This window comes from Stegastes partitus, unplaced genomic scaffold (genome assembly GCF_000690725.1).
Source record: "Stegastes partitus isolate 25-593 unplaced genomic scaffold, Stegastes_partitus-1.0.2 Scaffold952, whole genome shotgun sequence".
Classification (NCBI taxonomy): domain Eukaryota; kingdom Metazoa; phylum Chordata; class Actinopteri; family Pomacentridae; genus Stegastes; species Stegastes partitus.
In genome coordinates, this window is record NW_007578683.1 from 1 (window position 1) to 26719 (window position 26719).

At 42.5% G+C, this 26719-nt stretch overlaps 2 protein-coding genes across 3 annotated transcripts; both read right to left on the reverse strand.

Moving 5' to 3' along the window:
- Positions 1-780: 780 nt before the first annotated feature.
- rps4x (ribosomal protein S4 X-linked) lies at positions 781-26255 on the reverse strand. Of its 2 annotated transcripts, XM_008294259.1 has the most exons (7): positions 26243-26255; positions 24809-24816; positions 5360-5400; positions 3839-4019; positions 1904-2001; positions 1118-1289; positions 781-1022 (listed from the first exon to the last, which is right to left on the reverse strand). In XM_008294259.1, exons 3-7 carry the CDS (start codon positions 5384-5386, stop codon positions 781-783), a joined length of 720 nt encoding a protein of 239 aa, XP_008292481.1. In that variant the 5' UTR covers positions 5387-5400; positions 24809-24816; positions 26243-26255. The 2 variants fall into 2 exon arrangements, with proteins under 2 accessions (XP_008292481.1, XP_008292480.1); XM_008294258.1 differs by lacking the exons at positions 24809-24816; positions 26243-26255 and adding an exon at positions 6013-6039 and having other exon boundaries at positions 5360-5437.
- On the reverse strand, positions 13247-21212 carry cited1 (Cbp/p300-interacting transactivator, with Glu/Asp-rich carboxy-terminal domain, 1). Its single transcript, XM_008294257.1, has 2 exons — positions 20979-21212; positions 13247-15516 (listed from the first exon to the last, which is right to left on the reverse strand). The coding sequence occupies exon 2, from the start codon at positions 15495-15497 to the stop codon at positions 14922-14924; it is 576 nt and encodes a 191-aa protein (XP_008292479.1). The 5' UTR covers positions 15498-15516; positions 20979-21212; the 3' UTR covers positions 13247-14921.
- Positions 26256-26719: the final 464 nt, after the last annotated feature.

Sequence of the window (26719 nt, forward strand, 5' to 3'; positions counted from 1 at the left end):
GGAGAGAAGCTGCTCTTGGTCGTGCTAACGTTTATCTGACGGCCAACACTTGAACGCAGCGCCGTCAGCGAGGTGGAGAAACGCTCGGGGTCGAGGCAGCTGAATAAATGCCACAGAGCAAAGAGACGACTGAGCTGCTGACAGATTCGCTCACAGCAGCGACCACGTGAACGTCAGGCGGCAGAGAGAAGTGGTTTAACCGACAGTCTCTGCAGGCCAGGTCCTCCTGATCTCTCAACACGGGTGAGTTGATGGGATGAAGCCCAGTCTTAAGTTTTTATACTGAATATGTTTGAGTTAGAGCGACTTTTACTGAAAACATTGCAATGCAGAAAAGAGAACATGTCGGAAACAATCAAGTCTATACATGGATTGATAGAGTTTTACTGGACTCTACCGAGTAGCTTAGCTTTAGGCTAACTAAGGGCATCAAACTACAACATTTTTAGTTGAATATTTCACATGAAGCATTTAAGGAGAGAAGCTGCAAACTGTAGAAAACTATTTAGTTTTTAAAGGTTGTAATTGGAGCTCAGAACTTCTTAGAGGAATTGGTTCTGTTTTTTCAGTGCTGATCAAAACCAAAAAATGTCATCATTGCTCCAAACTCAACTGACTTCACATCACTGATCTGATTTTTTTACTCTTTGGTCCTGATTGTCTCAAAGCAAATATTAAAAGATCTGCCTTTGCATTTGTTTAAATGATGGAAATACAATTTTAATCAGTCCTACAATGTATTCCAGACATATTTTGATGCTGTGCACCCACGACTAGCTCTTATATCCAACAGTAAAAGCACAGACTGCTCCTCAGACCCTGTAGCAGGTCAGCGACCTTCAGAATATTTCTCCGTATCCTCACCTTGCCAATGACGAAGATGTTGGAGAGCCTGGTGGCGAAGCTGTTGCCTGTGCTATCCTTGACGTGCACGACGTCGAAGGAGCCAGGGTGACGCTCCCTGTTGGTGATCACACCGATACGCCCCAAGTTAGCACCGCCAGTCACCATGCAGAGGTTACCTGGAGGGAGGAGAGCGTGAGAAGCAGGTGAGAACTTTCCTTCATAATTAAATAGATCTAAGGAACCTGTAGCTCCTGTGACAAGTCGGACCTACCGGTATCAAACTTGATGAAGTCTGTAATCTTGCCGGTGTCCAGATCAATGCGGACCGTGTCGTTGACCTTGATCAGGGGGTCGGGGTAGCGGATGGTGCGGGCGTCGTGGGTCACCAGGTGGGGGATTCCCTTGGTGCCAATGATGATCTTCTTCACCTTGCACAGCTTGTACTGCAGAGGAAGAGGAGCTGGGTTAGGGAAAGTGCACCAACGGATAACAGATGCAAATCTGAGGAAAGACAACACAGAAACTGAACCAGCACTGCAAGTTTGTCTTTGCCATCTCGGTCAGCCATCATCAACTCTCCATCTGCAGAGTTAATTCATCTCAGAAGAGGATTGCGACCAGATTTGACCAAAGGTTTTGCAGATTAAACCGGGTTTCAACACCAGCAGCTGACCAAATCCAAAGAAAACTAGTCACACAAGCAGATTACACCCAACAAGTCTGTCATCCTGCCAGCATTTCTGAGATTTGGTGTGTTGTTGGCAAACAGGCTCCGAGCATGTGGTGACACCAGCCATCACTAACAGTGTTGCTGGTCTGAGTCCAGCTGATGTCAGACATATTTTTCTTTTCCACCTTCTCTAATGAGACTAAAATAATTTACTGCATCCATCAGGGTAGATGGATGTTGTAAATTGCACATTGATCCCTGATAGCTCCAGTATTAAGTAGCAGATAAATCACAGGTGCTGGAGACTCTTCTAGCAAAAGATGCATCTGCTCTTTAATAGACAATAACTCTCTTGTGCATTAATAAAAATCCGTTTCCAGCTCTCACCTTGGCCTCCTCAGCGGTGATGCGGTGGACGGTGAAACGTCCCTTCACATCGTAGATCAGGCGGAAGTGCTCGCCGGTCTTCTCAATGCTGATCACATCTGCATTAACAGAAACAGTTTCAGCATCAAAACAGTCATTATATGTTCAAGTGGTTGTGAAACTGGAATCCCTTCTGCTTTTAAACACACGCAAGGTCCAACCATCTGACAGCAGAAAATACTCCTTCTGTCATGATAGCTACTACAATTCAATAAAATTTAAGAGCTAAAGTTAACCCCTTATCTGGACCAGCACAAATTCTATTTACCTGAATGTATTAGTAAAAGTCACCAACAAAATCGACTTGTGTTGTGGATAACCGTCAGACTCAAGCTGAACCATCATTCAAGCCTTTATCATCAAATTTGTGCAAAAATTTTCCCAACAGTCAAATCAATTCTTATTTTTTTAGGCAAATGCCAAATAGTATTAGTTTCCTTTTCCAGGTAATAACATGTCTTCTTGGAATGAAACCAAGTTAGAAGTATGAAAACAGGGACAAAACTTTATGTACTATAAAAGCAGCATTCAGGAATGACAACGCCTGTGCTGTTTAAATTAGAGGAAACACTGTTGATTCATAAAATAAAATCAAAACAGTCCTTTAAGAAAAAATGGTCATCAAACAGTGAGAAAATGCTTTATATAAACTTTCGGAAGCTTTTAGAGAGCAGGTTTCAGTTACACTGCGACAGAAACTCTAGAATCCCGCTCTGCTTCTGGCTCACAGTGTTTGCTTCGTAGCTTTATAAAAAGACCGTCCTGCAGCGAAGGCTTCCCTTGGATTTGGAAATTAAAACGCCACAGCTCCCTATGAGGCCGTTGGCTGGCGATGAGGTGCAGAGAAAAGTGACAGGGCGACAGGGCTGGAGGAGGCGTGACTGTTACTGCAGCCCTACTGCTTTGGTTGCCATCACTAACGACCGCTTTGACAATTAGACGCAACACATCTACACAAGATTGAGATAAAAACTGATGGGATTTTATTGGTGCAAGGTGCACAATGTAAATTTGTAAACAGCTAAACAGGCGAAGATAACATCACACCAAAATAAACATTATCAAGTGAAAGATTGCCATTTTGAGAGTAGGAAATCCAACCCACATGACCAGGATGTTGACAGCGAAGGAGACGTTTGTTTTGGTTACTAATCTTTCCCAATTTCTAATCATCTAAGTGTGACATCGAATGTTGTCTCATTAGTCACCCATCCTCCTCCTAGTAGTTACATCCCATCAAAAGAACATTTAAATCAAACTAATTTAATCCCTTTAATATCTCACTTTGACACCTCCACCCAAATGACTGACTGGTTCCGGTCCGATCTGACATTTTTCCATCTGCGTATTACATCTCAAGCCCAAAGTGACCTTTGTGACAACCACAGAGATCACTTTCAGATCTCATAAACAAGACTGAAAGACAGACATCTTAATCTAATTAGTTCTCCAACAGACACACCCAAAACAACAGCTCACATCACAGCTGGACACTGACGAATCACGCTTTGCAAGCTATCTGTGGAGCCTCTCCTTCAAAGAGAATCTCCTGACCACGACTATGCAAATAAAGTCAAACTTACTCCACCAAATTAAAAACAAATTCATTTCCAAGTCCTCATTTTGAGTGCAGACAAGAGTTAGGATTATGCAAGTGTTGTTTCTGGAGCTCAGAACTTCTTAGAGGAGTTGACTGTATGGTTTCAGTTCGTTGCTGATCAAACCAACGTATTCATCATTGCTCTCATTTACCACTTCAGTCCTAAACATGCACTGATAAATGACTACTTGATCTCATTACAACACCTGCATATTTGTGTAGAAGCAGAAAAACTACCCAAATAAACTTGAAGCAGGATTTGTAAATGACCTCCGACAGAAGGCTCTAAGACTCACCCATGAATCCAGCAGGGTAGGTGACATCAGTGCGGACTTTGCCGTCGATCTTGATGAACCTCTGCATGCAGATCTTCTTCACCTCATCCCCAGTCAGGGCGTACTTGAGGCGGTTCCTCAGGAAGATGATGAGGGGCAGGCACTCCCTCAGCTTGTGGGGACCGGTGGATGGACGAGGAGCCTGAGAGGAGCAACGAGACAACTGTTACTTGGGTAGAACTTCTGGCTTTGTAGAACACAGGATGGAAGAATGGATGAAAAATGACATCTTATATAATCTAATTTAATCGTAAATCTCGTTTTCTATTTAGTCCATTCAGAGCATTTACTTAATTTCAACCAAATGGATTATTTTAATGAGAGAGGGGCGGTTGTGTACGCTCTAATAAATACCCAGTACAGCTAAAGAGAAAACGCATTCATGTTAGACCTCCACGTCACTGTCAGCAGACCGTATTATGCCCCTCTAAGCACACGCATATTAACATTCCCAATTACAGCTCTCTGAAAAGCAGTGCTCATGTGTTATAAGCAGGAAGTTTCAGGATTGTTGTTCTCTTAAAAGACAGTAAGTCATAAGCTAAGCTGAAGTTATGTTTTCAGCCACTTCAGACTTGATGCCAACGTATGAAAATCGTCTCAAACTGAAATTTGGCAGTTTCCAACTTAAAGTTTTGAACAATCCGTTTAGCAAATTTGAGGTACGTTACGCTGCACATATAATCCAAATTACAGCTCTCATGTTAATGGTTTGTAAGTTCACGTCATCTTACTTGTGTGACACTCTTGATGGCATTTAACGTGGCAACGCTCCATCACATTGTGGGCCTTTTACACATTAAATATTAAACTGAAGCTTCACTTTATATTCACATTTTCTTAAATTGCTCAGACCCATCCTAATGACACTTAATCGACTGGTGATGAAGGGTAACGGTAGTCAAAGCTCATTAGCAGCGCTGTAGTTCTATTTAGCAGTCATATGGCTCGATGCTAACACATGAATCACAGCACAAATTGAAATTTAACAGCTGTCACTGTAATTACACAACCAGAATTTCATGTAAACAGACTTGTATTAACCACAGTGGGACAAGCCTAATGAATATACAGCTCTAATTTGTGTGTTGTGTAGCATCATTACCTTTGGATCACAGAGCAAAGCCGTGAGTTGTACTGATAAATTGGTGTAGGGAGATAATGGGTTGTTGTAACTGTTATACATCAGACTGCTCAAAGATTTTAGTGAAGTTGATTTGAAAACTCAGCAAGGCAACTGACTGAACCTTTTTTCTGGTGGTTGTTGGGTTGAAATATCTTCAGAGGAGCACAAACCAAGATTTATGTTGCACAGATGATGTTACACACTGGACTGACTACAGGTATCCACCACCACATATGCTTCAAATGGGAAAAGCCTGCCTTTGCTGCACACCCAGCTATCCTATAAATAGGAATCTGAACCCATTTCTTCTACACAACATTTAAGCTTTACACTGAACCAATGGAAACGTGACTTACAAACACTCCAGTGAGCTTGTCCAGCATCCAGTGCTTTGGCGCTGCGACGCGCTTCAGGTGCTTCTTCGGTCCTCTTGCCTGAAGGAGAGAACACAAAGTCGGTCAACAAGCTGGGAAAACAGCCGGTATTAGTGTCTGAGAAATAAACTTTAATCACAACTGAACATACGAGGAGTGGGCGCTCTAGTAGAGCCCAGTAAGGCGCCGTCCGGTTAGCATGATGCTAGTAATGGATGCAGGCTAGCACAGCCGGCTGAGGCCTAGCCAGGCTAACATTAACACAGCTTTAATGGTCACATTCTCAGCGTCTCGTTATATTTAAAAGTAATTTTGCAATCAAACTCTGAGAAGAAATGACCCGGGTGGCACACATTTCCATTCAATTCAAACAGCAGTCAGCGTTTCATTTAGCAAGCTAACGGCGTTAGCCACAGTGAAGCTAGCAAGCCGTGGCTGATCAGACCGAAGAGGTCCGGTCGTTTCAAATCATCAGTAAAGAGCAAGAATCGTTGATTTTTGTTACAATATCCACGTTTACTGTTTTAAAAGATGTGATATTTTAAGCTCTGACTGACACTTGTATGATAAAACAACAGCAAAAAGTGATGTTTAGAGATTATTTCAGAGAGGAATGGTAAGGAGAAACAGCTCACCATGTTGGAGTCTGCGCGGAAAAGGACCTCCTAGCTTCCGGTATAGAATGATAAGGCCTCCTACGGCGGCCTGGGAGGGACATAACAGCTGAAAAGCGAAACCGAAATGCGTAGAAGTCCTTGCTTACAAATATTTACATATTTTACATTATTCACAACATTTTAAAATTATGCGGTTTCAGTATTTTCCAGAGGACTGTGAATTCTTACTTAAAAAAAAAAAAAAAAAATGTGTTTCTCGCCTTCTTTGTTCTCACTTTTTTCTAGCATGCCTCTAACCTTTTAGTCTTTTGTCAGGTGTTCAAGAAGTGGGTGATCAGCGTTTTCAGGGAAAACAGTCAGCTCTCTGCAGGACCCCCAGACCTCCAGGGGTCCCCAAAAGGTTCATTATGTACAACTTTGTCTACGTCTATGATTAACAACAGATTTCATAGTATAAAGGTAAAAAAATTAAAGCTATTGCATAAAAAAATGCAAATGTAATGATTCTGTGGGGGTCAGGTAGGAACCTTTTGTGAGTTTTTGGTTGTTTTAATACGATACAAGCTGGTAAAACCCCTCCTCCAGCTCATGGCTTTTGTCTTACAGTGGGATCCTGTGTCAAAATCTAGTTTTAGGGCCTGAACTGCAATTTTGTGTTAATATTGTGGTTTTTGTTGTTTTGTTTTTTCTCTGTCTGTCACATAATTAACACACAGAAATCCTGCAGAAAACTGCTATTATTCTGTCACAGGAGCGCTGGAACAAACCCAACCAGCAATTATTTTCCATAATCAAAACCCTGTCAGCTATTTAAGTTCATTAAATGTCAGAAAACTGTGAAAAATCTCAGAGTGAAAACATTTATATGTCTTGGTTTGACTGACAAATTGTCAAAATCAAGAAGATGTTAAGTTTACACGATTAGGAAACGAGGGGAAATTGCAAATATTCACATTTAAGACGCTGGTGGCAGATCATTTTAATAACAATAGCAAAAGACTGCAAATACTTTGTCTGAAATGACTAATTTAGTGATCATCTGATGATTTCTGGGTCTCGTCTGGAGAAAATGACCCCCTCATGCCCGTTATGAGGTTAATGTAGCTGTAACAAGTTATAGCTTCTGGAAATGGTTTTACAATGAAGAAAAAGCAAATGTGACAGCTGGAAATATCATGTTTTCTGGTTTGTATAAAGTAGAAAAAACTCTTAAAAGGGTGAATTTGACCACAGAAACAAAAAGAATGACCAAAACCACAAAGGTTCATTCCATTACAGCATCAGCTGGACTTAATTATGTCTGTATTAAACAATGTTGTATCCATTAGACAGTTTGTTTAAACAGATGTCTCTTTTCTGTATTTCTTCAGCCTGTTTGACAGAAATGTCTTTAATCCTCCCAAAAAACCCTCCTCGCTTCCTGAGCTGAGTGTTCTCAATAGATTTTTTTTTTTAAGAAGTGGGTCAGAAATTTAAAGTCCAGAAAACAGAGACGGGTCTCCAACTTGCTGCAGGCTACAGTCTGTGTTGCTGAGCTTCTGCTGCTCTTTACAACATTCAGAAATGGTCTCAATAAAATGTAGGTTAATGGGTTGAATCTGTTGGAAGCACCTGCGACGCTGCCCCAAAGAACAAAGTAAGGAAAAAAAAGAATAAAAAAATAAAGTGGGTCACTGGAGATGGATGTGCAAATATATCGGCACACAGGAGCATTTGTATTTGGCATAAATAGAGTCCAGGTTTGTCCCCGGCTTTGGGATTATAGTTGCTGCAGCCTGGGGGAAGCAGAGATGCCTTCAGAGAGAGAGTCGGCATGTGTGCATCAGTTGGACTCATTTGGCAGGAAGACACAGACCCAGGAGGAGTTTTATCTCCGTAAGTGTAAACAGGACCGAGGTCTGCCTACGAAGCTGGCATTTCCTGAGCAGGACGGTCTGCAACACACAGGGAACAGTCTAAAGATGGTCTGATGGCAGGGATAAACGGAGGGTGTGCATGATGTCTGAAATCTTTAAAGTAGATTCTCTCATCATGGGGCTGTTTTCATTAACTGATGTGACTTGCTGTTAGATTCCTGCCAAGTTCCTGCATTGTATGTCATAATCCTTTCTCAAAATATAAAATACAACTATTATTAATCAATAAAAGGTTTGAGTTTGTCCACCACTGTCTTTGGTTTAAACACCTGCAGAGCTCATGGCCTCCTCATCAGCTACAGATGGACTTTGTCTCACAAATTAGCAACTGGTAGCTTGTTAACATACTGAACTGTGAAGGTGGTGCTATAAACATTAGACCGGCTTTGCAGCAAAAAAAATTACAACAAAAAATAAATAATACACCTACCAGAGGCACACCAGATTAGTGACTGACAAAAAAAATAAAATAGAAAAAATAAAAATAAAATTCTGCATAGAAGCAAATATTTTCCTTATTTATGTCTTCTGCCATCAACCACATTTAAATAGCTTGATCTGTGTTTGCACTGTGCAAAAAAAGAACAAAAATATGATCTTGGAGTAGCAGTAAAAGACTGAAAACTTAAACTTTTCAGTGCGTTAAATTCTCCCTGTGAGTGCATCCCATTATATGTTAAATTACTGGAGTTATTATTACAGATGTGTTCATGTGCAAGGAGATTTTTACTGCTAGTTTATGGGCGTACAGCAAATGTTTTTTACCTTTTTCATACATTTGCAGTCGTCAGTGTGGGGATTCTCTTCCAGGAAGACGTCAAACACTTAATTTTGTGCATTTTTGTGGAATTTTTATGCACCAATTTGTTAAATTGTTTTGTTTTAATTAGAGTGGAAATGTCCAATTTCTGTAAAGAAAAATATGGTCTGCTCTGTTTATGCACTATATTAAAACATGTGCCTATACATGAACTTTAATCCTGAAGATTAGAACAATTAAAGGAGATTTGTGCAACAGAGCAACGTGCAATACACACACAAGCATTTAAGAACTTTAAAATCTTCAGAGTGTCTTTCTGTTCAGTCAGACATCTTCTCGTGTGCTCATGATGCTTCCTCTGTGTGTTTATTTAAAGCAGTGGACTGTAGCACTGTGTACAAGACAGGCTTCCTCCAGGGGACAATAAAGTTTACTTTATTTAAAGCCCTCTGACTGCAGTGATAAGTAGCTTCACCACCAGAGGGCAGCAGAGCACGGCGTAGTCGTGCAAAGAGCAGCAGAAACGTGCAACCTTGAGAAAAAAACACAGCTTTGAGATACATAGAATGGAGTAAAAAGTACATTATGTAGCAGGTAAAGTACAAATACACTGATGTTAGGCATCAGTAGTGTACAACTAAAAAGCAGAGCAACAATAACCAAACATGCATGTTTATATTGGTGGTAAATTCATATTTTAATGTAAAACAGAATTAATTGTGATATATTTCATATTATTAATGAATGCATTTACTGTGTCATATAGAAATGTAAAAAATAAACAGTGTACAAGGACAATTATTTAGTTTTTGGTCATTAATAACTGAATTAATTGAGTTTTATTTCACTTTATTGACATTTTATGCACACTGTCTTGTACTGAACTGATGGATGTCTCTTATATGGGGAGAAAGAAGAGCCAATATTAATTTTCAATTGCAGAAAATGCAATAAAGGATGTTTGCAACAGGATTAATTGTATTTTACTCAATGCGCTTACTATGACGAGCCAGCAGATGGAACTCTTGTAATGTGAAACCAACTGTGTCCTAATGCATAAGAACAGAAACATAAACTGATTCTGCTTGTTTAACTTTATAAGCTAACATTATTCTTTATAGCGGATATTGATTTCTTGCTCTACATTCTGTGCATCTGTTCATATGTGTGAATGTGTTATATTCATACATCGTATGTGGTGTTTAATGACAGATAACCACTCCAGCTCAGTTTTCACTTTCTTTATTTTCCCCCAAAACTTCAGAGCCGTAACAAAAATACAAGCTTTTGTTTTCCAATATGATCTCAGTCATTTACATATTCATATAGATGTACAAGTGAGAGTCGGTGAGCAAAAAAGTGCTTTAAAAATCATCTTTGAATAATAATTATTTCATCACTAGAAAGAAAAAAAAAAAAATCAAGGAAAGAAACTGCAGGTAGAACCAACAACAAAACACAACATCAATGTACAGAATCAAAGGCAGGTCAGTATTAAATCAGTGCTTGGGTTTGGAGCAGTGGTTTTATTACTGTGGAGGAGATATAGCAGATATATCGCTGCTTGTGTTGGAGGTTTGCACAGTCCTTGATGTGTCGGGACATATTTCACGACCCCGACGCCCCGAGGCAGCTGTGGAGAGCGTAACCGATCGCCCATGTCACGTGAAAACTGTAAATCTGCTTCATTTGTTACAGCTCAGCATCCAAAATTAACAGAAATGTCACAGGGTTTGTTTTTTTGGTGATAAGGCACCGTTTAGAGAGGCTGATGCTTCATAGAGCAGGTAAAAGCCAAAAACAATAATAAAAACAACACGTGGGTTCGCAGGTAGTGGAAATTCAACCTTCATCGTGACACTGAACCCGTCTTGTAGCTGTTTTAATCGACTACAGAGAATCCTCCACTGGGCTGCTGCAGAACATCTGGACCAAAATCCATCTATTTCCTGCTTGTTTTTCTATTTGCTAAATGACAGCAAGTAACAGCCCTTTTTGTCTTTTGACTGTTTCCGACAATAACAGGAGATTTCAATGAGTTAATTTTGACTTTTAGAAGAATTTTGGGTCATATTTTCCTCCCATTCCTTCCCATAAAGTTTGGCCTACAGGTCTGAAATTTCATACAGCTGCTGTTTACAAGATGTAGAAGGTCTGTGGTGATTTGCATTGTCCTGACACAAAGCATGTCCTCGTTACTGTTGTTCAAATACGACTTACGATAGATCAAAGTGGAAACTTTTTGGAGCCGTATGCTACATGCAGTTTGGTGTTACACTGAGCTTTTTTGGTTAGCCAAAGGGGAGGATAGACTATCAGAGAATCTAACTGCTGCAACATACAGTATTTCTATAATGCTATAATATTACCACAGGGAAGTTTTTCTTTGTGGTAATTACTTTCAAAGTCTTTGAGGGGCCATTCCAGCTGATAATCTGTCTGTCGATGAAGCTAAAACGTAAGAAAACCCAGCGTGTGCGCTTTGAAACAGGAGTAACGCTGTAATTAGGTTCAAACTGACCCCAAAGCTGAAACCATGATGAAGAATACTTTAGCGTGGATCTAAGTTTTCAACACTGCAAAGAATATTTTGGTTCAGGAGGTCTGTGCCGGGGTTAATCTGCAATATCGGAGGTCAAGGAAAAAGAGGAAATGAAAGCCCTCAGACGATTCGAGCAGCTTCTCAGGGGAGGAGAAGGAGGGATGCTCTGGTTCACACAGCAAAGAGAAAAGAAAAAAAAAAGAAAAACCAACTTCCACTCAGCTGGGATTAAGACCGGACCGCAAAACAACACACACACAGACACACAAAAATGTGGACTTTAAAACAATGTGGAAACAAACACGAGACTGTGTTCGATGTGAGGAATGTTTTTTTGACCCACTTAGGCGGCGAGACGGAGGAAGAGGAGACTCAGAGTGTCTGTCTGTGTCAGTGAAGTGGTTGTTTCAGAGGAAATACCCACCAAATCCCCTCGAAAAGAGAAAAGGATTCTGTCAAATTACTCCTTCAGCGGGTTTTCATTAATCGCTGCTTCTCCCGTTTCATTAAAAGAAAGACAGAAACACAAAGTGGGTGCTCGCTGACTGGAACCGAGACCTTTATCAGCCTTAAAACGTGGTAAATGGCAGCTAGTGAGTGTGTGTGTGTGTGTGTGTGTGCAGGAAAACAGCTGCAGAAATATGTGTGGAGCTGAAGTTGTGTGTGTAAGCTGAGCTGTGTAGATCTAAATAAATTAACAAGGCTCGGCGGGTGTTTTTCCTCCTCCAGCGGCCTTCATGTGCAGCTTTTCGGGACTCGCCTCTTTTCCACCGACATCACTATCACTTTCGCACACAACAGGCCCGAAACCCTGTGAAGTCCGTGTAACTGAACAAGGGCCTGTTTCGTGGCTGCTACTCCCGTTTCCCTGCTGTAACACCATCCCCACGCTGCTTATTCCTACGAACGCCCGGTTTCAGCCTGTGTGCGTCTGCGAGGATGCACGTACAGGTGTGTTTTGTGTGCGTGACGTGCAGGTGTGTTATTGTGTGTGGTCCGGGGAGGAGAGCCACAATGGCGAGATGACAGACGCGCCGGGCTGAGGTGAAGGGCCTTTGTTCCCGACGCACAGCTCGAACCCTCCGTCTCCTCTTACCTCGCCGGCCAGAGCCCCCATCCTGGACCACATCCATCCACAGCAGCACAGTAAAGCCCCTATAGGTGGGTGCAGGCTGGGGGGTGGGTGGGTGGAGGGTCAGGTGTCAGTTTAAAGCCCCCCGGATATTTTCAACCGCTCAAGTCTGCGGCGGCGAGAAAACAAACACCTGGTAGGTGGAGAGTGGACTCTATAAACCGGTTAATATTCCATCCACAATCGTAAAGTGAGATCATTCGCGCACCGAACTGGCAACCACATCTGGCAGCATCGTGGAGGTCCAACAGTTCACCGTCGGCTCTCTTTAAATAACGAAGGTGTTCAGTCCAAACACTCTCCGTAAGCTTTAAAACACGCTCAAAGATTCAGCAGAGCTCAGCTGAAAAACAAATCAGCGATATCTTTTCATTTATCTGGGAAACAGCCCTATTTATTCAGGGTCTGGCTCAGACTGTGGAGGATTATAATGTGTCCATGAGTCTGCGTGACATTATTTCATCTAAATATGCATGTTCCAGCTGTTTCTGACCTTCTGCTAAACTGCAATGACTATTGTGCTTGAGTACATGAAAAAAAATCTATTTTCAATTCCTCTTTTTTGCTCTCGAGGGGGCCAACCAAATGAAGATCCATGTTTTAGAGACGGAGATGTTCAGCCGTGGTGGTGACGGCTTATTTTCTTCATGATACGTCTTCCAGCTTACATGAAAACATCACACGGACAAAGTAGATTTCCACCAGACTATTTCTGAAGCCCTCATCCCGTCTTACACGTTCATATTGTTCCACATGCGATAAAAGGCGCTTGCGATTTTCACGTGAAATTGGAGCTGCGGAGTGCGACTCGACGTGAAAACAACCATTGAACACGTAATTTCACATGTAAAAGCTCGCTTTACACAACAACGCCATGTCAAGGTTGACTTATTAGCTCCTTTCCCACGGCTTTCAACCGTATCGCATGGCTCAGATTTGACATGCAAGCTCAGTAGCAGTTATGATGTAATCCAACACTTTGAGGACTTCTTCAGAGTTAAGCGCCGAAGTTCATCCGAGTGTCACGACTTTAAATGTGACTTCATATTTCACTTGTAAAAGCTCTTTGGTGAAGGTTTTACCAGCTTTCTTGCTGATGTCGGTGCTGGTTTCGGTCAGCTGCAGGAGCAAAACTCTGATTGTTAGACAGAAGAGCAAAACAGCATTTGAGGATGAACTGAAGCTGAGGAGCACCAGTGTGGTTGCCAGACGGTGCGCCGAATCTGCCTCTGTAACGCCATCGAACAGTAGGAACTAATAGGAGCTGGTTCAGTGCTTTAGCCGCTAAGCAGGAGCTTCTAGGAAACTTCATTTTGGTCTGAACTCTGCGGACAGCTGCAGCATCTCAACAGGTCAAAGGTGTGCAAACAGCAGCGTCTGATGAGAAAACAGACAACACCTCCTTATCAGGGCTCTGGTGATAACACAGTCTGAACAAACTGTTTGACACAAATATCAAAGTGACAGAGCAGGAAAAACTAAAGGCAGCCATCGTGTGAATCTGACTTTGCTCAAAACCTTCAGTGTAAGAAACCCGGGATCACTGACACCGCCTCGCCTCGGCCGGCGCAGGTCACAAAACATAGCGTGTACATGTAGTGGCGACTTGCATGACCAGAGCCAGACACAATTTACTCCATTCAGCCCCGAAAGATTCCACATTTCTTCATCTAATTCATTATGTTCAGAAAAGCAGAGCTGGCTATAGACACGCCACAGAAGCTCTCCTTGTCCAGACTCCTGATGGATATCAGCCACTGTCTTAAATAACATGTTCTATGAATACGACTGGTTGAGCTAAATTCAAACAAAAAAAAAGAAAGAGAAGTACATTGAGATAACCAGTTCTCAGACAATCAGTTTCTTTGTGAAGCCAAGAGACAGGAGTCTCTTTCCCATGAGACCAGAGTCTAATATTGTCTATTAAGAAAACAGGAAGCGTAGTGTTTGCCATCCTTTGACAAATCTCCCATAAAGTCGTGGTTCCCATTTTCATTTTCCTTAAACGCTGACTTGATCAAGAGAGCCTGGTGCTAAGAAGAGAGGGGCCCGAGTCCAACAGGTGTATCTTACCTACTGTCTTTATAGTTTTGTTTCCAAGAGGTGGGCTCAAATGTCACCGTCAGCCCCTCTCATGTCAGTCAGCTCGTTTTCATTAAGCCACAGTGATGGAGGAAAGAGGAGAGGAGCAACAGAGTCCTCCACTGCTCGCTTCTGTTCATACTCTGCTAAAGCTTCTGCTTGTCTGTCTTTTACAATAAAAGGGGAAATATGAATGGGAGTGGGAGCACCTCTGGTTTCATGGCAGAAGAGAAAAATGCACTGACTGAAAGAAAACCAACTCCTTCAGAAAAACAACAAAATCAAAAGCAAGCTGTCTTGGTTTCGTCCGTCAGCCCTCAGCGAGTATGAAAGCAAAACAGAAACAGGAGTTTGCCTCTGATCTCTTTGTCACTCAGTGTCTCTTCTGTTTCCTCATTTTATCAACCGAGAAAGTGAGTAAAGAGAAAAACAAAACAGGGAGAGAAACCTTCTCTCTCTTTGTCAGTCATCTCCACTGCTTCTGCTCTTCGTAGGTCAGCATCCGGCCGGCACGTCTGACATGAAATCAAACTCGTTCTGGCCCAGCCAGAGCTCCGGCAGCTCGTTGGCTCGGTCCAAACCCAGCTCAACCACCAGAGACATGAGAACCTCCTCGTCCACGGGGTCAAAGTCGATAATTCCACCAGCGCCGGGGCCTTGGTTGCTCATGCTGATCCCGACGCCCATCCCGCCTCCTCCGAGGCCTCCGTTCGGCCCCAGGAGCTGGTTGCCGGTGCCCAGCGGGGAGGCGCCAAAGCCCCTTTGAGCTCCGCCTGGTGCTGGGTGTCCGGCCGAGGCCCCGGCCAGGTTCTGGTAGTGCGAGTTGAGCTTCTGCAGCTGCATGCTGGCGATGAGATGAGGCCCCGTCTGCAGGCAGAACGGCTGAGGTTTGGAGAGCGGCGCCGACGACAGCGACGAGCCGGGCGAGGACGCAGAGCCGGCGGACGGCGAGAAGGGCACGACGGAGGTTTTGGAGGAAGGGTAGTGGAGGAGGGAGGTGAGAGGAGAGGAGGAGGAGGAGAGGTCCTTCATCGCAGCGTGGGCGTTGCCAGGGAACAGCAGTGAGGTCATCACCAGGAAAACCCAGAGCCTGCAGGAGGAACAAGGAAGAGACGGGGATGTTACACAATGTCATCAGAGTGGGACATGAGGAGGAAGAGATAAGACGGAGCGTTAAGTCAGCCTGCTCCGATGGCCGCTGACATCACCCAGGATAGATGTCTTTAACGATAAGACCTCAGTGTAAGAGACACCTGCAAGGATTCAGACCTGCTGCAGAACAGCACCACACAACAGGAGAATGAAATGATGGAGCCTATAGAGTACAGTCAGTGTTTGGATGGTGAACCAACACCTTTAAAAGGAATAGTTTCACATTTTTTTCTTTCTTGCTGAGAATCAGATGAGAGAATTGGCAAAACTCTCATTTTTCTGAACTAAATATGAATCCAGTTCATTTTAACATTTAATAGCTGAGTTTGAATATCCAGAATGAACACAACAGATATCAGCATCATCATTTTGACTGGTCCTAATTATACTGGGCCTATTTTGTCAGATATCAACATCATCCAGTCCAAATGGCAGGAACAGATCTCTGTATTGTGATTCAGCTTTTACGAACAGAAACAACAGTTGCTGGAATGTCAAACTTTATTATGATTCGTCCAAATTGTTGATTTTGACTTGAAGGAAACTGAATCATAGAGAAAAACCACATCAGTCGATCCCTTTTGTACACATGAAACAAGAACTGCTGCTTTTAAAAAAAACACGTTAAACCTCGTAATGCCCAAATCTACAAGCGTTTCTAATCTGCACACACCTTTAAAGCGTTTCTGTGCGGCTCAGATGTTGCCACACAGAACCGAACCTGCTCACGCTGCGTGGATTTAACAGCACCTCTCCATGTGACATTTCAAGCTGCAGTTGCTCTTTATATTCAGAGCCGCTGTCGAGTTTTAGTGTCGCTTTTAAGAGCCTCTTTTTGTCTGATGAAGAGCAGCTCCAGCTGGAAACATCACACACAGGTGTGAATCATTTCAAGCCCGTTTTGTTTTCTGGTTGCACATGTGCATGGACGTCCTCTGCTTCTGTCAGTGATTAGTTATTGCATAATGAGCAGAGTTACTCAAGCTCGGTATTTGCTTGATAATCCTGCTGTTTGATTCTTCATCAGGCTGCTGTCACTTTAACACGCTCATCGTCGTAATAAGCTGAATATGATTCTCGTATCTGTTAAATGAGACACTGCTACTAAACTACGTTTACAGAAATGCAAAAAAGCATTAATTTTCAGTGAAGTGCTGCAACTAATGACAACGTTTCTCCAGATTAATCTTGCAGAAAATTGCACGATTAATCTAAAGGATTATTTTACTCCTAAAGTCCAAAACTTGATTGAAGCACACGCCACCGTATGCTGCAGTAAAGTACGAAATGTAAACAAAAGTTTACATATTTAGGTGCAAAACTCTACAGTTAAACTGGCAACTCCAACATGATGTGAACAGCTTTTAAAAAAAAGAGCTCGCTATTCAAGTTCGTAGATGCACAGAGAAGCTAAAGCAACTTGGAAGTGAGTTCTGGTTGATGTTTCCTCTTTATGAGCTGCTTTTCAGTCCCTGTTTCATCCATAAATGAGAACAGCTTTATTGGGAGTTAGGCTGTTTAAAAATACTCCATCTGTGAGCACAGAGAGCAGGAGAGAAGCTAAAAAGATGTAAAGTACCTCCATGTAAATAGTTGTTGCATGTTTTGTGTTTGTCTGCTGCACAGTGTAAAAACCACCTTTTAATTCTGTGACAACTTGAAGCACAAACATCAAAGTAGCATCAGTCTAAAGACATAAGCGATTTCTTTCATCACTTGAGGAATGATTTAGGACATGAGACGTAAAAGACTAACTGCACAGAAGCCCCCTTTGTGTCGGCCGAACGTTTTACAAGCACATTTCAAGCTCCGTATCTGAAAATACTTCCAAACAACACACTTCTCGGAATGACGAATCGATTACTCGCGGCCCGAGGAGCGGATGACAAATATCTGGAGCGGTCACTTTATTGCGTTTCCTGACAAACACGCGGCTGCTTCAGACCACAAACAACAAAGGCGTCGTTGACTTAACAGCGGCTTTTGCTCGTGTTCTTATGACCCAGTAAATCACATCTGTCTGGGAAACGCACAGCCAGGCGACCCTGGTGCCTGGACGGCCGCATGACTCGCTGCGTTTCGGGCCGATTCCCTGTGTGTTCGCTTGATGTCTGCTTTTCCTCTTGACCTATTGAGCAGCAAATTAACCATGAAAAGGCTGCGGGGAGACCGACGGGGTTACTGGGTGTTTATAGGTCCGTGCATGCATGTGTGTGTGTGAATGGAGCTCACAACACAACAGAGCCTTTGAGGATCTCAGAGAGCGATTGGGTCACATGGGAGGATAAATACATATGGGCCCTGAGAACAGACCATATGTCTGACTGTGTGTGTGTGAAGCAAGAAAATGTCACTGAGATGTGTGTGTGTGTGTGTGTGTGTGTGTGCAGAAAGACTCGGAGAGGCTCATGTTAAAGTCCCCGAGCTGGTTTATATTACACACAGTTCAAACAGCATGTGTGCCGTAACATGCACACACACACACTGCATCATGCGGCTATCCTTTGAGTAAGTTAATCGCTTAATAATATGTGCTGATCCACACACACACACACAAACACACACAAACACACACACACACAGCCCCTCCTCCTCCCGGCGCTGGCTCTTATTTAGCGAGAACATAATTGCTACAGGCAGGCATGCAGCTGCACTCGGCCGATAGAGTTAACACACACACAAAGATACCAAACAGCTGTCAATGGCAGGTTTGTGTGTGTGTGTGTGTGTTCATTATTCATTGACTGATTACTGTCAGGGCCAGGCTGCACATGGTGTCTCTGCTCAACAGCTTTCCACCACATGAGTCCAGGAGATGCAAAACACACAAAACACCTCACCAGTGCAGCTTTTAAAAAGCTTGCACCAAAAAAAATAAATAAATAAAAACAGCCTTAATCACAAAGTCGGGCTAAATGAGCTGCAGCCAGTGTGGCCAAATGAACGTGTGGAGGAGGACTTCAAGGAATGCGCCACCAAAAATCTCTCTTTCAAGTGTTAAAAGCTGTTATCACCACGCACGAGCTTGAAAGGTTGGTCGACTTACAGACGTCAGAGGCTGTTAAAACGTAGGTATGAAAAGTTTTCTTCCTCCAGAAGGATGAAAGCTGCCACATTTAAATATACGCTTCCCCAAACTTCTCATTTTTCCAAGTGTGAAGTTAGCATGACCCACAACACACATGAAGGGGAGAACATGCAAGGCTGGAATATCACTGCTTCTTCTTAAATAATTACTCAAATTAATGAATAGATTGTTAAAATTGTGACCATAATTTTCCACTAATTGGTTGTTTGTTGCTTATTTAGGTGATGATGTTGTCCACTCTTCACTACATTATTTAGACAATTTAAAACTTTGCCATCTTTTTTTTTTTTTCTAGTAAAAACATCATTAAATTTAGTAAAGCAAAGACAAAAACATATGTTACACATATAAATCCCTAAAAGCATGACTCCTGGTGGCTCTTCAGAGCTATGAAAAGGTGATAGTGCAACATTAAGAAGCATATTTAGATCCAAACTGTTTCCTTCATGGGTTTAAATCTTGACAGACCTGTTGGTTTACGGTCACCAGTCAGGTATTATTGGTATTTAATGTGTCTACTGGAGCAGCAACATGCAAAACAGATGCAATGCTTTCAGATGTCACTTTGGAGATTTAAAGTTCACACATCCTCAACTTTCATCTTTCCAGTGAATCAAAATGATCAAACAGTGTTTGTTTGTCTCCAGAAGAATCAAACGTTCCAGCAGCGAATTTCCTCCTTTACACAACAACTTATATAAAGCTTTTATAACATAATAACGTGTGTTTTTGTGTGAAACGAGGACGGAGCAGCTCAGCGGTCTTTAGGAAGGATGCTGTGAGAGACTCCTGGACCAGCGCCAGTGTTTTTTCCTGTTCACAGCTGACCTGACTCATTGTGTTCCTCCAACACTTTTTATGAGATTGTGAAATCGGCCCTGGCTTCGTTTCCCCTGTAAATTATTTCATTAGCAGTCTAGGCTGCTGTCTTGGCTGCCGACCGCTCTACATTTGTTTTAATTATTGGAAATGAAAGTCTGTTTCGGCTGCCAGTTTGGTAGCTCTCACAGAAAACAAGGACAACGCAGCCCTAAAACGAAAAATGCCAACAAACGGGGGAAATTAGAGGATTAGAATCCATCAGAGTCCAATATACGTCTTCAAAATGCCTCTTTTGTTCACTTAATTTAGAATGAATCAGAGAAAGACTGAATGCTTCACGCTTTTAGCCTGAAAAATGACTCACACAGTAAATCAGACGGATTCACTAATAATCTTTCAGCACTAAATACTGCAGAATCACTGCAGTGAATGGTGCCATAAAGTGCATTAACTTACTTTCTAGCAGCTTGGCACACATCTACTTCCCTTTACTGGTGTTTCACTGGAATATAATGAACAGTTCGCATAGTTGATGATCTTTTAAGTCATTTTTTCAAGGAAAAAGTCCCAGTTTTGGCTCCTCAAAGCGCTTTTCTCTGTTTAATGTCATTACAAATGTAATATATTTAAGTTTTCAGCCATTGAAAGGTCTAGCTTTGGGTTTTTAATGATTTTACATGAGGATATGTAGGAATAAAGTGGATTTTCTTCAATCTGAAAACAGCAGCTGAGGGAACAATCTCACTGTTGCGGAGCTTTTTATCCAAACACATGATGTTCATCACCTCAGACATGAGGAGGCTCCACAACAGCTACCAAACGCTTCAAAAACAGTGAAAATGAGACAAACACTGCAGAAAAATCACAGGAATTAATATGATTAGAGTGTTGTGATTTGTCAGCAGGCAGCCTGAGAGTAAGAGCAGCCGCACACAGACGGACACACAAACCACCAACAACAGGGGTTTCAATTACACAATTAAAGCCTGACGAGCAAATTGAAACGTCAGACACACACACACACACACACACACACACACACACACACACCATATGCTGCCCAGTGTGACACATCCACCACTTGTTTTAATTGGCTCCATGTTAAAGATGTTAATGAGAAGGCCAATTTAAAGGAGAAAAAAATGTTGATTTCCCCAAAGTTGAAGTCTGTTAAAGGAAAAACAAAGACGGTACTTACTTTAAAGACTCCAATTAACAATCTTGTGTTGTGTTTTGATTGATTTCGGGCAACACACACACTTTGAATAAATAGAAAAAGCACAAAGTTCCCAGAGAGTGTCTCTTGCAGTCACTCATTTGGGAATAAGGAGCTGAGCTGAGGAGATGAAGACGTGAAGCTGGCAGCAGACTGAGCTGCAGTCTGACCTCCTTCACTTCTTATGTAAAGTGTGCAGCAGCAGCAGAGACACGTCTGAAACTTTCTCTGGACTCACAGCACAAACACACTGACAGCTGCTCCACACACTCACCTGAGAGGAGCCCGGTGCAGCCCGACCCGGAGGCAAAGTGGATCCGAACAGTCCGGAGCGTTCTGCAAGTACTAATGTTGAACCAAAAGCCGGAGAGGAGCAGCTGATGACGGCCTCAGAGGAGAGAAGCTGCTGGAATAAAGCGAGCTGACTGAGTGCAGAGACTCAGGAGGGTCTGTCAGCTCCTCAATGAGCTGGGAGCAGAATAAAAAGCATTCTGTGCGTGTGTCTGAGCCTCCTCACTGACCAGCCCGGTGCCAGAGAGGGCTGAGGCCTCCACAAACCAGGGAGCGGATCACTGGATCTGGATCTGGATCTGGATGGAGCTGCTGAAAGCACAGCTCAAACATGTTGATTACAACCTGGGAGACATGGATGGATGGTCTAAATCAGACTCTGGTGAGGAAGAGAACAAGCTTGTAGTGATATATCAGCATCTGCAGCATCTTATATTCACAATAATCACTGATAATCGCATGTAGGTGGTTGATAAGCTGCTTTAAAGTGTTTGAAAGTAAGTAATTATCAGCCTTAACTCTGTGTCTGACAGTTTAAAGTGCATAAATTAGGTTTATTTCCTGACTGAATATATCTAGTGTTTAAAAAAAACAACCAACAAACATATTAATTGGTACTAAAACCACACTGGACTCACCAAAACGACTTCAGTGTTTAGGGTTTAGTAGCCAGGATGTGTCAGTTTATTCTAGAAATGTAATGTAGATCTCAAAAAGAGTCACAAGAGAGCCAAAACAAGATGCAAAATGACCAAAATGTGACACAAAACAAGAGCAAAGCAACCTAAATGTGACAAAATAACTTAAACATGACTCCAAACAACCCAAAAAAAATCCAACAAAGACATGCAAAGGAACAAAACAATTACAAAGAGACATAAAATGACCTCAAAGACACAAAATGGCAGCAAAAAAAAGAAAAACAGACAAAATTCAACACAATAGAGATGAAAAACAACCAAAATGAGACACTAAATAAACAAAATGTGATGCAAGAAGACCTCAAAGAGACAGAGAACAGCAACAAAGGCATAGAAAGTGACCAAGGTGTGACACTAAACAATCAAAATGGGACAAAAAGTGACCACACAGAGTAAACAAAGACACACAACAAACCACATGTGGCACAAAAAGAACTTAAACCCCAGAATGGCTACAAAGAGGTATAAAATTACCAAAACATGACAACAAAAGTGACCATAACGAGATGTACAGTGACCATAAAGAAACAAAATGCCACATGTGATGTAAAATGACCACAAGGAGAGGTGAAAATGTACAAACTCTGACACAAAACAGATGCAAAAAAACTAAAATAAGACAGAATAATCCAAACGTGACATGAAAGAGGCACAGAGTGGCTCCACAGACAGAGAAAACAAGCATAAAGAGGTGACCTCAAAATGACTAAAACAAGCAAAATGACCGCAGAAGGAGACTCGATATGATGCAAAACATCTGCAAGATGCACATTAGGAGACAAAGACGACACAAATCCGTTTCAGTGTGGGCGTGTTGCTCCTCTGTGGGATGAGTGAGGGGCCTTTCGCCCAGGGGCCCATTGTTTCATAATCCGTCCATGCTTGTCAGTGCGCAGAAATCGGATACATACTGACTGAAAACACCTGTGTGGACATATGGGAGCAATAACTTACAACAATGGTCACAAGTTTTGCATGTAAAATTAGAGCAGCGGTGAAGTCATCAACAAACAGTCGACGAACTGAGACGAGCTTCACGATAATGAACACGGTCCAGTTTACCAGTTTCAACTGTACCTACAGCTGACTTTATCGCGCTTCATGTTACCGCTGCTTTGGTTTTGGATGCACGGACGAAGAGAGAGAAACTTGACACTGCCTCTAAAGCTCATCCGTCATGCACAGACGTGGACGTGTGATGAGATCAGCTTGCATATGCAGATTTCTGAGGAGACAGATGGTGCAGAAACAGACCACAAAAACAAAGAAATGTGACAGAAAATGACCACGATGTGACACAAGACAAAGAAACAACCATAAAGAGATGCAACATGACCACAAAGAGACACAAAATGAAGAAAACGAGACACAAAATGACCATAATGGGGCAAAAAAACAAAGAAAAGCTTCTTTATCACATTTGAAAATGAGAGACATTGGAGTAATGTTGGGTCATGTACTGAAGAAACTGTCATGCAGAGCTCAGTGCAAATTAGTTGAACTTAGAGAGCAGCGTTTTTTATCCTCTTGATGTCCTTGTTGAGCAGAATCGTCATCAATATTTAGGCAGCTTTCCATTTCAGGAACTTGGTGGCCTGCAGGGGGAACATTTTGCTTCCCAAACAGCATCTAAAAGGACGATTCTTGTGGTGAAAACATGCACAAAGCTACGGGGCTCCTTAAAACGATGTGAAACTTCCTGCTGAAGAACATAACTACAATTTGTTGTTGTTTTCTCAAACTCAAGCTGTCGCAAAGGAAACAGAGAAGCTAAAAGGGCCGATTAGGTGACGTTCCTGCCACCGATCGTTGGCGACGAGGTCAAAAATGTCCAACTGTCGTGGTAAAGAAGGTCTGTCCGGATCCACAGCAGGGCCACTCCGTCCTCCAGAGTTTGGAAGCTGCCGCTCCGCAGGGCAGATGTTGCTCATTCTGAGGCAAACACCATCAGGAATCAAATGGACCATTTCAGAGCCTCAGTCTTTGTCTGTGTCACTCACCCAGAGAGGGAGACCTTGGTGGTCTGAGGGCTGATTTGCATAACTACATGTTCTCACTGGAGATGTCTTGGTGTCATTAAGGGAAAGTGATGAATATGTGCTGAATGATTTATCATGCAGGTTGGAGCATAAGAAAGGCTTGTAATGGTTATCTTTAAAACACAAAGCAGCAACTGAATAAATTCACACGAACCCTGAACCAGAGGCAGAATTTCAGCTCCTGAAATGTTGTGTGTTTGTCGGTTTACTGCGCTTTTACAGGGGGAACTTTAGGTCACGTAATTATGTTTGCTTTTTATTATGTAATAAAAAAAATCTACACAGAACACAGTTAAAGCAGTTGCAGCCGGCCGTGTGTGCAGGCGGGCCACGCACAAGATCATACAGGGAGACAATAAAAGGCAAATCACTTTTTCCAGCTTGCATCTTCATTGTGTTCAACTTCCTCTCAGCGAACAATCGAGTGAATGTGGTTTGTGTTCATCTTTCACACCAGAACACAATATTCCAGCAGCACAACAGGCATGTATGTGGATTGTATTGTGTTAAAGTTGACGGTTTGGGCGTCTTCCTCCAGGAAATTTTGAGCATCCAACACTTCATTTCCTGCATTCTAGTGAATTTTAATGCATGGATTTGTGCCTTTGTTGCATCGTTTTATGGTGGTAAACTGTTCTATTTGTCTTTAATGTTTGTATTGCACAAGTTTGGAGGCAAAAATCAGCTTAAAGTTTGTCACCAGCAGCTCAAACTCCACATCTGCTGAATAAAACCTGATTCTCTTCTGCGTATCTTATTCACGAGGGGCAAACAAAAGGCTGTTTGGGAAAAGAAAAAATCTGTGAAAGTGTCGTTGGGGAACCCTCCAAATAATAAAAAAAAAAAAGCTCTCTCTCTCCCTCCCCCACCTCCTGCTAGAAAAGAACAAGGCCTTTTCCAACATTCACCATTCATCACCATTCATCTCAATAGTGTGTGCAGGGAGGACGTCATTACGCGCCAACAACATGCGTCGGTGCGGTCAAGTGCCACGCGCTCAGCCTCTCTTCCGTTAAGCAGATAAAAGGTGGCATCTGTCTTTATTGTGCGAGTAAATCCCCTCCGCCATTGACCGCAGACACTTCACATGTTGATGAGGAGGAGGACGTATAGACGGAGGCCCCCGCCGCTTTGTTCCCCCTGGGGGAGACGTTATGCAAATCAAACAAACCGTTTGTGATTTCCATCTTAGCAGACAAATAATTATGGCATGTTGGTCAAACCGCCAGACTGGATTTCTGTTCCAAGCCGGGCGGACGGTTTCTGGAAAACTGTGCGGACTTTGGGAGATAGCATAGCTTTACTTCCAAAGCAGATGCGATCGGCATCGTTTTGGAAAGTTCCCAAAATTTTTGAAAAGGATTTGCAAGACTTATGCAAATCTTCCTGCAACTGGCACCTTTAGAGCAGCCGCAGAGAGCAGAAGGTGAGGAAGGACGAGTGTCGGGTTTATCTAAACTAACCAACAGCCGGGGTCAAATGATTCCCTATTCAGAGCGCTGGCTCAGTTTTGGAGGGGCCCGGTGCTCATTTGCATAAAAGTCGTTGGGGAAAGTTTTTTTTTTCTTTCCCATTGAGCAGCGAAGGTGTGTTCAATACGAGCCAGAACATGAAGGAATCCTGTATGCGATGTAGACAACAATGCCACGCACAGTTTACACAAAGAGAATAAAGCCCTCTCTTCGCCGAAGCTCCTGGAGAGTTCATCGGCGTCCGGCTGAGCCAAGCTAAACCCAGTTATTCCTTCCACTCGCATATCGGAAAAAATAAATCTGCATGCGTCCAGAGGAGGAAGAGCTCCAGCCAGAAAGCAGATTACAGATGGCAGCGAGACGTCCGTCTTCATCAGAATGTGGAGGATGATATTTTCCCTTACAGAATACGTTGCATCACACTGCTGCTGCTTTATATGGGATTTTAAAAATGACAGACGAGCTGCATAGACTTGTGCCTCTGTAATTTGAATTCCATGCTCTGACTTGGCTGCGAGTGCACACAAGTTATGTAACGCTCGCTGTACACTGACTCAGGCTGGGTGTTGCCAAGAAAGCCTTGATTTGTCATCTGATGATTAACTTTAATGTCTTTAATGCAGTGATCTGCTTATATTTCTGTATTTACTGGCCGGTGTTGCGTTTATCTTCAGCCGTGGACCAATCCCAGTCACCACAGTCATAGATCTAAGTGCTGCTAAATAGACTGGATGTGCACTTGCAGACAGGTCAAATGAAGTCACTTTTACCATCCATGTGCGTGCAAGTCAGCTGCAGAGAAGATGCCTAAATGTGCAACTGAATGATAAATAGTTTAATTCTGACTAGTCATAACTCTAGTTCAAGAAGTCTTCAGTTCCTCCCAGTTCAGCAGATCTACACTGTCACTTTTTAGACATCTTGTGCTTGAACGACACAGCAAGAACTGAAACTATGACTCATCAAAATGTAATTACATATAATATGAAGAGGGCTTTGACTGGATGAAAGGATGGGGTAAATATCTGCAGTTACCCAACAGGCAAGATGGAGAAATCCTGTTTTACCTCCATGTCAGAGCAGCCTGAGGTCAAAGTTCTGGTCAGTTCTAACTCCAGGTCTGAGACGTTTGAGATATCTGCAGAAATTATTCTGACTAACAGAAAACTGAATTACAGACTTCACCGCAGGTATAAAAATCTGGAATAGGAATTTGGTGTAATTAGTCAAAATGACATCGTCGGCATCTGTGATTGTAATTTCAATCAGTCAGACAGTCAGACTCAGCTGTTAAATGTCAATTAAATGGCTTTCGGTGACGAACTTGGTCGTTCTGCAGCCCGCAAACTGTCCACGGACCAAGCAGAGAAGAAACCTGCGAGAAGGAATCTGTAGGTTTGGATTTTAAGTTAAACTTACAGATGTTTATCGGTTTATTTTATTTTCTTTGGTCATTCTCTAACACATAAACGCTGTAATGTCACAAACAGGTGGCGACCAGTTAATAAGGGA

Bases quoted from the DNA above. Each gene is read 5' to 3' on its own strand.
- cited1 (XM_008294257.1), bottom strand. From the start codon at position 15,497: ATGACCTCACTGCTGTTCCCTGGCAACGCCCACGCTGCGATGAAGGAC.
- rps4x (XM_008294258.1), bottom strand. The intron at 1,290-1,903 runs GTGAGAGCTGGA...CTTCCTCTGCAG, and splicing joins TCACCGCTGAGGAGGCCAAG to TACAAGCTGTGCAAGGTGAA. The intron at 1,023-1,117 runs GTAGGTCCGACT...TCCTCCCTCCAG, and splicing joins CTTCATCAAGTTTGATACCG to GTAACCTCTGCATGGTGACT.